The sequence below is a fragment of the Chelonoidis abingdonii genome, chromosome 10, assembly GCF_003597395.2.
Source record: "Chelonoidis abingdonii isolate Lonesome George chromosome 10, CheloAbing_2.0, whole genome shotgun sequence".
Lineage (NCBI taxonomy): Eukaryota > Metazoa > Chordata > Testudines > Testudinidae > Chelonoidis > Chelonoidis abingdonii.
Window position 1 is genome coordinate 7796909 of NC_133778.1, and position 10222 is coordinate 7807130.

General features: G+C 45.8%; 1 protein-coding gene across 2 annotated transcripts in view; it reads left to right on the forward strand.

Annotated features, from left to right (window-relative positions):
* Positions 1-2222: 2222 nt before the first annotated feature.
* C10H21orf58 (chromosome 10 C21orf58 homolog) overlaps positions 2223-10222 on the forward strand; it is a 40368-nt gene continuing 32368 nt past the window's right edge. For both annotated transcript variants that reach the window (XM_032787706.2, XM_032787705.2), the window contains exon 1: positions 2223-3300. In XM_032787706.2, the coding sequence (XP_032643597.1) occupies positions 3241-3300 (60 nt within the window). In that variant the 5' untranslated portion in view covers positions 2223-3240. The remainder of the gene's footprint in view (positions 3301-10222) is intronic.

Here is a 10222-nt window from a genome sequence, read left to right on the forward strand (position 1 = left end):
GTCTGAATGGAAAATAAGAACCATCATGCAGAGAAGTTGAGATTATTTGGTAAGATGAGCTCATTCAAACAAAATGTATTAATGAAGTCAAATACAAGGTCGTACATCTAGGAAGAAAGAATATTGTTAAGACTGATACTGGTGTTTATTCTGGTGTCCACATTTTTAAAAGGATGTTGAAAAATTAAAGATGGTGCAGAAAATAGCCACTAAAGTGATTTGAAGGCTGGAAATCCTGCCTTACACTGAGAGACTTGTAGCATTTAGCTGTTTAGCTTATCAAAAAGAAGATGACCTGATCATAGTGCATAAGTACCTTCTCAGGGAGAGAATACAGATACTAAAGGGCTCTTGAACCTAGCTGAGAGAGGTATAGTGGCTGGAACAGTGGTGGGCAATCTGTGGCCCGTCAGGGTCATCTGCTGGCGGACTGTGAGACAGTTGGTTTACATTGACCATCCACAGACACGGCTGCCTGCAGCTCCCTGTGGCTGCAGTTTGCTGTTCCCGGCCAATGGGAGCTGCAGGAAGCAGCGGCCAGCATGTCCCTGCAGCCCACGCCCCTTCCCACAGCTTCCATTGGCCAGGAACGTTAGTCACGTTATTGGGCTCTATATAGAGCTAAGTGGTTGAAATTCTATGGCTTGTGTTATACAGGAGGGCAGATTAGATGATCTAAGGGTCCCTTCTGGCCTTAAAATCTATGAATTATGTTATTCCTGATTTACACTGCTATAAAAAGAGAAGCAGGCCCACTGAATTATGCAGAGAAAATAGAGACAACAGTGTCATGCAATTGATGTCCTTGCAATGGTTACATCATGGTAGAGACTGCCCTGCCTTGTTGATGGTAGAATGGGCCTCTGAACACCCGCTGTGGGCCTTGACATGGCCTGCTGATGACCTGCTGGGAACCTCTGAACAACCACCAGAATAATTACTGGGGACACTGTGACAGACTCCTGTACACTGCCTATAGGTCCAGGAACAGACACTGGGAGCTGCAGGAGTGACCCTTCAACACCCCTTGAATGCTCCATGAGATGCTGGGATGGACCCTTGGAGCAACCTGAGTGGGCCCCTGGGGACATGGAGGGGCCCTGAACACCCCCTACAGACAATAAGCCAGATCCTGAATAATCTCGGGTCACCAGAATGAGCCCCTGAACACTCCTTGGGGACCCATGAATTGTGCCCCTGAATGCCATCTGTGGGCCCTGGAACGGGCCCTCAAACATCCCTGGGAGCAGCAAACTTGGTATACACAGCATACATCATCATCACAACCTCACTTAGACCCTGAGCCTGCAACAACTTACACACATGCTTAACTTTACTTATGTGAGTAGGTCCAGCCCCTGGACTGCTCTAACTTATGCCAACAACTCTACAGGGAGGATCAGTATTAGTGAGGTAAGAATGCTGGTCTTGATGGGACCCAACTGAGAGTGCCAATTCAGGACAAATTGCTTAAAGCAGGGCAGTTACAGTCCAATGCTGGGGTTTTTCCACCTCTAAGGCAAACCAAACCAGCCAGAGAGGAGTTTGGTTTTGCCCCACTGGCTAACCACAAGTCACACAAGCATTTCCCTTAGACATTCCAGTTTCCCAGTATCACCACCAGTGTCACTTGTTATGGGACAAATGGCTATGAAAACCAACACCCCAGTAAAGGAAAAAAGGTTTTCTCGATGGCAAAGGACCAAGCCCCAGACCCACGTCAATATACAAATCAGATCTTACCCACAAATCACGCTGTTGCCAGTCCTTTAGAATCTAAAGTCTAAAGGTTTTTTCATAAAGATGAGAGCAAGAATTGGTTACATGGAATCAATTACATACAGTAATGGCAAAGTTCTTGGTTTAGGTTTGTAGTAGTGATGGAGTAAATTGCAGGTTCAAATCAAGTCTCGAGTACATCCCCAGCTGGGATGGGTCATCAGTCCTTTGTGTAGAGCTTCAGCTTATAGCAAAGTCCCTCCAGAGGCAAGAAGTAGGATTGAAGACAAGATGGAGATGAGGCATCAGCCCTTTATAGTCTTTTCCAGGTATAAGAACACCTGTTTGTTCTTATTGTGAAAATTACAGCAGAATGGAGTCTGGAGTCACATGGGCAAGTCCCTGCATACTTTGCTGAGTCACAAGGCGTCTCTGCCTCCTCTCAGTGGGTCAGTTGTATAGCTGATGGTCCTCAATGGGTCATCAAGCAGGCTAGGCAGAGCAGACACCAACTTGTCTGGGATGTCACCTAGAAGCATAGCATAAGTTTGAAATACAGACAGTATACAGCCAATATTCATAACTTCAACTACAAAAATGATACACACATATAGACACCATAATCATAAACAGCAAACCATAACCTTGGGGTAGACACCTTATTTGACCTCCTTTATACCAGATTTGGTGCCATTATAGGACCTTGGTTGCAACAATGATCTATAAGGTCCCAGTTTATGTCAATAATGTCACAGGTGTGAAGGTGGCTTAAAGCCACCCTCTCCTCCCAAGCTCTGTGTAAGCTTGTCTCTCTCACTACCAGAAGTTGGTCCAATAAAATATATTACCTCACTCATCTTATCTCTCTCATATCATGGGACCGATACAGCTACAACAGCACTGCCACCTTTACTCATGTATGCAATCTGGTCCCCCAACACTGGCCTCATGTTATGAAACCACAAATAGTTTTGTCCAGTTTGCTTTTGTCTTGACTTGATGTGCTGGTAGTTCAGTATACGGTATGCAAGTCATGTAAACCTGGAGATAAGTTGTTTAGATTGTAGACAGGCACTACAAACTTAGCAACCAGGCTACATGGCCTGTACTCAGAGCTAGTCATAAAAGCATGCTAGCAACGCACAGGGCTGGGCTTAGTGACGCTTTGAGGCAAAAGCTAGCAACAATTAAGAAAGGAGTGACAATTTCAAGCTGAGCAACATTGCAGTGACCGTGACCTATCCTCAGCACAAGGGATTGCAATAAGAAATACCAAAGGAAGCTGTGCTTGGAATATCTGTGTTGCCCTTAGTCATTCATTTGAGCCTGGGAACTTTTTTTTTTTCTTTTTAATATATATATATTGTCTTCTATTGTCACCCACTCATACTGAGGAGACTTCTTAATGGAATGCTTCTTTGAAGATCCTTGAGAACAAAAATAACTGAAAATAAAAGCTGTCTCCCTAGTTTAGCTGTGTAATCCACATCTACCTACCTATTACTCTGAAAATTTGCCACAATGACAGACTCTTCCATGGTAGATCACATGACCCGACTGAAACTCAAGCTCCTGGAGAAGGTAAGATAACAAGGTAGCATTCATATTTTTATAAAACTTCAAATAATTATATTAACTATCATTATTATAACAATGATAATTATAGTTATTAACTAAAAAATCATGCAAATCACAGGACTTGGTGATGGTGGGGGACTTCAGCTACCCAGACATCTGTTAGGAAAGTACAGCAGGGCACAGATTATCCAACCAGTCTTTAGAATGCCTGGAGCAGCTTTTTATTACAGAAGGTGTAGAAAGTGACTAGGGCAGGGGTTCTCAAACTGGGGGTCGTGAGGTTATTACATGGGGGGGGGTTGCGAGCTGTCAGCCTCCACCTCAAACCCTGCTTTGCCGCCAGCATTTATAATAGTGTTAAATATATAAAAAAGTGTGTTTAATTTATAAAGGGGGGTTGCACTCAGAGGCTTGCCATGTGAGAGGGGTCACCAGTACACAAGTTTGAGAACCCCTGGACTAGAGGAAAGACTTTTCTAGATTTGATTCTGACAAATAAGGAGGAACTACTTGAAAATTTAAAGGTAGAAGTCAGTTTGGGTGAAAGTGATCATAAAGTGATAGAGTTCATGATTCTAAGGAATGGTAGAAGGGAAAACAGCAGAATAAAGACAATGGACTTCAAGAAGGCAGGCTTTAGCCAAGTCAGAGAATTGTTAGGTTTAAGATCCCATGGGAAGCAGGCTAGGTGAAAAAAAATGTTCAGGAGAGTTGGTACTTTTCTAAAAGGACATTATTAAGGGCACAAAACGCAAACTATCCCAACATGTAGGAAAGGTAAACTGGGGGGAGGGGTCTTTTACCATACTTCCCAACCAGCAGATCTTCAGTGACCTGAAACTCAAAAAACGATTTATACCAAAGTAGCTCAACTTACAAAGGATGAACATGAAAAAAAAAACCATAAGCACGTAGAGACAAAACTAAAAAGGCCAAGGGACAAAACAAGATTAAACTAGTTAGGGACATAAAGGGTAACAAGAAAATATTTATAAATCCATTAGAAACAAGAAGATGTTCTGCTTTGAGCAAGGGGTTGGACTAGATGATCTCCTGAGGTCCCTTCCAACCCTGATATTCTATGGATCTATGACAAAGTAGAATCATTACTCAATGAGGATAGGGTTACCATAGGTCTGCATTTTCCTGGACATATCCAGCTTTTTAGTTCTTAAATCACCGTTCAGGAAGAATTTTTAAATATGTAAAAATGTCTGGGAAAATACAGACCTATGGTAAACCTACCATGAAAGTGATGCGGAGCTGAGTGGGGGGAGCGGAGACTGCCAGGGCGAGCAGGGGAGGGGCAGCAGGGGGTGCTGGCCAGGGGCTAGGTTCACTCCTGGCCTTGCGTTGTGATGAGCAGGAAGGCACAGCCCAGCCCTTATCAGTGAGTGGCAGGCGGGGCTGGGCCCCAGGCCCTGCGCTCTGGCTCCATGGGTGACAGGGGGCAGCAGCTGTAGTAGGTACCTCCCAGCAGGGCTGGGAAACAGCAGCAGCAGCGCGGCCTCTCCTGTACCATGGCAGGCTACACTCCCCGCCTGTCCCTGCTGCTGTGGAGGCTGCCGCCGCCCTGGGCTCAGGCCTCCCAGCTCCCCCCGAGTGGTGCTCTGTTCCTGCTGCTCTTGGCCGGCAGGTGCGGGGCCCCAGCTGAGCCTGGCCCCTTGCGTTTCCTCTGCAGTGGCGTCCCCCGCTCCGCGTCATCCTGGGTGGCCGCGGCTGGGGATTTTGAGACGAGGAGTGGCCCCCAGGCAAGCAGGGGACACTCTGAGGTGAAGAGGCTGCTGGCCCTGGCGCAGCCCGAGTGCTGGAGAGTGACATGTACCTGCCCCTGCCCAATCCCAGCACCGCCTGCCCCCCAGCCCAGTGAGTGTTACCTGCCCCACCAGCCTCAGTGCCCTGCACCATACTGTCAGCCACCCCAGTCTCACTGTGACACCAGCACCCCTTGGCAAAGGGCCCCCATATCTTCACAAACAGCTGTCACTACAGGCCTGACAAACTCACTCACCCCACATGTGTCTTACAGGGCACATACCCACAAAGGGGAACATGGAAGGGATCTACACAAGGGTGGTAATTTGTCAAGAGTGAGAATCTTTGTGAGATGTGGGTATGGGTAATATTGAAGGAATAATGTATTTACCTTAAAAGTCTGCTTTATAGACTTGGAGTAGAAATCAGTCACCAGGGGATAATGGCCCTTTCGGGCAAGGGGGATTTGTCACCCTGCCTAACCTGGCTGGTGATGCAATGCAAGGCTCAATTGTTTAGCTTTGCACAATAGTAAGACTTTTAATGGGACACCATCAGAGGCAATGGCAAACAACTGAAATGCCTTAAAGATAAAAAAGAAACATTATGACAGGACTGGAACAAACAGTCAAGCAATCAGTTTATAAGCACCTAGAAGATAATAAGCAACAGTCAACATGGTGTCACAACCAGGACATAGGCAATCAACAGAGTGGTCAGAGTAGGAATCAAAAGTTAGGCCAAGTCCAATACCAGGAGGTTAGTATGTGAGACAGGCCATGAGGCAAACAGAGAGTCAGGTATCAGAAGGCAGGGTCAGGTTACCAGATGATCAGCAGCAGGCACAAATAGCAGGAATCAAAGGGGAAGCAGCCCTAAAGCAGGGAGAACACAGTTGCATGGCCAACTTCCTGTTCCTGTGCTTGGGTTAAATATAGGCTGGGGACTAATCAGGATCTGCATGGTTTCTCCAATCAGTTCAGCTGCTATTCTAGAAGCTACTAGCATACCACTAGGTGGCAGATTGGGACTACCTAGCTTTTACAAGCCATGGGGATTTGGGTTTGAGACCCATGTGGTCCCTAGGATGTGTATTTGTCAAGAAACTGGTGTCAAACTAATTTAATAGCCTCCCTTGACAGGATAACAAGCCTTATAGCTGGGGGAAGCAGTAGATGTGAGCTCTTTCTACTTCAGTAAAGCTTTTGATACTGTCTCATGTGACCTTCTCGTAAGCAAACTGGGGCTATATAGCCTTAGACAATCCTACTGTAACATGGATGCACAACTTCTTGGAAAACTGTGGTCAGAGAATAGTTATCAATGGCTTACAGTCAAGCTGGAAGGGAGTATCAAGTGAGATCCCACAGATAGCTGTCTTACATCTGGTTCTATTCAATACCTTCTTGGCCTGCTAAACCCAGGCTTGTGAGTTCAATCCTTCAGAGGGCCAGTTGGGGATTGGTCCTGCTTTGAGCAGGGGGTTGGACTAGATGATCTCCTGAGGTCCCTTCCAACCCTAATGATCTATCTATGAAATGATTTGGATAATGGGACAGCCAGTAGAGTTATAAAGTTTGCAGACAACACCAAGCTCGGAGGGGTTGCAAGCACTTTGGAGGACAAGATTAGAATTAAAAATTAATTTTGACAAACTGAAGAAATTATCTGAAATAAATAGGATGAAGTTCAATAAGGACAAATACAGAGTATTACACTTTGGAATGAATAATCAATTGCACAGATACAAAATGAGAAATAGGTGTCTAGGAAGGAGTACTGCAGAAAAGGATCTGGGGGTTATAGTGGATCACAAACTAAATATGAGTCAACAATGTAATATCGTTGCAAGAAAATTGAACATAATTCTGGGATACATTAGCAGGCGTGTTGTAAGCGAGACACAAGAAATCATTCTTCCACTCTACTCAGCACCCATAAAGCATCAACTGGAGTACTGTGTTCAGTTCTGGGCACCACACTTTGGGAAAGATGTGGACGAATTGGAGAAAATCCAGAAGAGAGCAACAAAAATTATTACAGGTCTGGAAAACATGAATTTTGAGGAAAGATTGAAAAAAAGGGTTGTTTAGTCTGGAGAAAAAACAACTGAAGGGGGACATGATAACAGTCTTCAAGTATGTACAGGGTTGTTATGAAGAGGAGGGTGATAAATTGTTCTTTTTATCCACTGAGGACAGGACAAGAAGTGATGAGTTTAGACTGCAGCAAGGGAGATATAGATTAGACATTAGGAATAACTTCATAACTGGAAGGATAGTTAAGCTTTGGAACACTGGAGATTAAGAACAACTAGAGAAATATCTGTCAGGGATGGTCTAGATAATACGTAGTCCTGCCTCAATGTAGGGGACTGGACTAGATGAGCTATTGACGTCCCTTCCAGTCCTAAATTTCTACGATTCTGTGACTGTACTTCACCCAAAACACAAGAAGGGTTCGGCATCCAACTCATTATCTTTTTCCTATAGTGAGAAGCCGAGCAGTGGGCAGCATTAGAGTATCATAATTATAATTATTTTCAGAGAATAAAATAATTTTATAATATCAATGTTATATGAACCTTAAAACAAATTCAAGGCGGAAAATAATACTAGAGTGATTACCATCCCATAATGTCAAAGTAATAGTTGGTTAACTAAACAAAGCTTAAGTTGCCTATGAAATAAAAATTTCAATGTCACTATCATTCAGCAAAGCAACACAAACAGGTGCATTCCAAGGGCAGCAAGGGGCTAAGTTGGCTTTTAGACATCTTTGTGCCCTCCTGACTATGGATTGCTTTGGGGTCCAGTGTGGTTCCCAATGCAAGCAGAGCAACCCCTCCCCAAATGCCTGTGGGTTGCAGTGCCATACAGAATCTCTGAAGCACTCTACTCTGTGGCCCTGCCCCCTACCACACCTGGGACGCCTCGCTCCTCGGCACATCCTCTAGGCACAGGTTTGCAGGGAGTCCTGCCTAAGGCCATGATGGCAGCATCAGTGGAAGCTCTTTGGGTTGGGGATCCATGGGAGTGGAGGAATTTGACTGCAGGGATTATTTATTTACGTGTGCATAGTCATCTAGCTGAGTGATGGCATCTTCAGCGGCATGAAGCAGTTCTTCTAGGACACCGCTGAACCTAGTCAGCGGCATTCCTCAACAACGTGCATCATCGTCTGTGTTGTGCCGCAGCTGCACAAAGGGCTGTCATGAAGGCCCAGCGATACTGGTTGGCTACACAGAGATCTCAGATCAGCTTTCCTGTCACGCCACCCACCAGTGACAGCAATCAGGGAAGCTAATGATCCAACTACCAAGCCGAATTCCACGAGCACCAGCTCAACGAATCCCAGCACTGTCATCACTGACAACCCCAGCGTACAGCCCAATGATTTCTATGTCATTAGTCCAGCTCCAGGCGTGTTACAACTCAACATGGAGGGTTTGCCGGCTGCCAAGCGTGATTTACTGCAGGGATGGGTGCTGTTCACATATCATTTGCCCATCAACCTTGAAGTCAATTCCTCCCTCTGTGCTGTGGAAGTCTCTTTTAGTCTTGGGGACATCTGCTGATGGCAGGAGAACTGTTGGCACTGCAGATCCAGAGGGCCAAGAAAATGCAGAAGCACAAGGCCTTCACACAGACAGCCTTGTTATCTCTGGATTTCCAAAATCTGTGGGCACTGGGGACTAATCCACTACATGTCTCTAATGCTCCAAAGGAAATGATGCTGGGGAAACTCTGAGAATGGTGCTTCACAGATTTTCCAGTCCCTCATGCAAGTAATTCCCATGGAAGGGATTATCTGGCCCTTGGCACTAAAGTTCATTCTTTAACCAAACTAGATTTACACTTAACCATTTTGGGATCAATAGACTTTTACAAATATCAGTCTGTTTTCCCTTTTGTATATTTATGACATTCTAAATAGTCTGTAATTGTCAAGGTTCCGGGATCTGCTCTATCTTGTTCAAGGCAGCACCGACTGTTCAGCCAAGGGCACTGATTTGGCCAGCTTCTCCATGTGCACAGACCCCTATTCTCACACGGAGCAACTGCCAGGATTGGGGCCTATAACTGTAGAATTCTGAGGAATTGCTATTGTGATGCAGTTAGCGAGGGGCATACATCTTCTAGTTTGCCTTCCGCAGGAAAAGCCCTTGAGGTGGCCCATGGGCCTCTAAAATGAAACCCAGGACGGGCTGTGGGGATCGTCTGCCGCTTGGAGCAGTTATTCCATTAGAATTCAGCTCTGTACCATGATTCCCTGTAATTAACAAACAATAACAAAATAATTTGAGTGCTTGTATTCCCTGGAAATGCTCCCTTGGAAAGCATACACATTTTTTGGTGAGATGCAGGTCTTGATCATTTTTGGTTTAATTTTTCTGTTGCACCTCACAGATCCGTGGCCTTTGCTTCTTTTGCCTTAGGCAAAGGAGATTCAACAAAGACCTAAGTATTGTCCTAGGCAGGGGCGGCTCCAGGTACCAGCATGCCAAGCGCGTGCCTGGGGTGGCAAGTCACAGGGGGTGCTCTGCCGGTCTGCGGAGGGTCTGCTGGTCCCGCGGCTTCGGTGGACCTCCCGCAGGCTGCTGCTGAAGTCGCGGGACCGGGGACCTCTCGCAGGCAAGCCGCCAAAGGCAGCCTGCCTGCCGTGCTTGGAGCGGCAAAATCCCTAGAGCTGCCCCTGGTCCTAGGTTTAGGTGGGGGTTATAGACTTTTTTTTTTTAACTGTGATTATATTTTACCTCAAGATATGCCAGGAGGAAAGTACCTGCACTTCTAATCATTCCATGCAGACAGTCAAGCTGCCCACATGTTTGTGTATTAAAGGGGGACTCGTTTTACCTGTGCACTCTCGCCTTTTTGTAATATTTAAAAAAGGCATCAATCATTTTTTTTCTTTATGGGAGTACACCCCAAGGTTCTTCTTGTGTTTTAGCCTAGGGGTAGAAGGATGGTCAAGTTTTCCCTTCCCTGTGTGTGCTGGAGGACCCTCTGGAGGACTGGAGAGCTCACCTCAGCAATTTGGCTGTAGTGTGGTACAAATCGCCTGTAATACCCGGCCAAGCCTAAGAAGGATTGGACCTGTTTCTTTGACTTTGGGACAGGCCACTTTTGGATAGCATCCACCTTGGCCTGTAGGGGGTTTATGGTTCCTC